This window comes from Pyrgilauda ruficollis, unplaced genomic scaffold (assembly GCF_017590135.1).
Source record: "Pyrgilauda ruficollis isolate IOZ18807 unplaced genomic scaffold, ASM1759013v1 scaffold2554, whole genome shotgun sequence".
In the NCBI taxonomy this organism is placed as follows: domain Eukaryota; kingdom Metazoa; phylum Chordata; class Aves; order Passeriformes; family Passeridae; genus Pyrgilauda; species Pyrgilauda ruficollis.
Genome location: NW_024523883.1, coordinates 1 through 321, shown reverse-complemented (window position 1 = coordinate 321; position 321 = coordinate 1). Strand labels below are relative to the sequence as shown.

The 321-nt window shown below is 73.8% G+C and overlaps 1 protein-coding gene across 1 annotated transcript in view; it reads left to right on the top strand.

Moving 5' to 3' along the window:
- The window catches only part of LOC121355580 (U4/U6.U5 tri-snRNP-associated protein 1-like), a gene marked incomplete at its 3' end in the record, with an annotated part of 2207 nt that extends 1894 nt beyond the window's left edge, over nucleotides 1–313 (top strand). Inside the window, exon 3 of the mRNA XM_041471101.1 lies at nucleotides 171–313. Within this exon, the coding sequence (XP_041327035.1) occupies nucleotides 171–313 (143 nt within the window). The remainder of the gene's footprint in view (nucleotides 1–170) is intronic.
- Between the last annotated feature and the right edge of the window lie 8 nt (nucleotides 314–321).

Here is a 321-nt window from a genome sequence, read left to right as displayed (position 1 = left end):
TTCCCTGTGTCCCCTCTGTCCCCCTGTCCCCCTGTCCCCTCTGTCCCCTCTGTCCCCCTGTCCCCATGTCCCCTCTGTCCCGTGTCCCCTCTGTCCCCTCTGTCCCGTGTCCCCTCTGTCCCCCTGTCCCCTGTGTCCCCTGTCCCCGTGTCCCCGTGTCCCGTGTGCAGGAGTGCTGGAGGGGGGTGAGGACGTGCTGGAGCAGGCGGCGCTGGCGGCGGCGGCGCGGGCGCAGGAGGAGCAGCAGCAGCGGCGCCGCCCCGGCTACGACCCCTACGGCGAGCGGGAGCCCGCGCCCGGCGCGCAGGTACCGGCGCGATA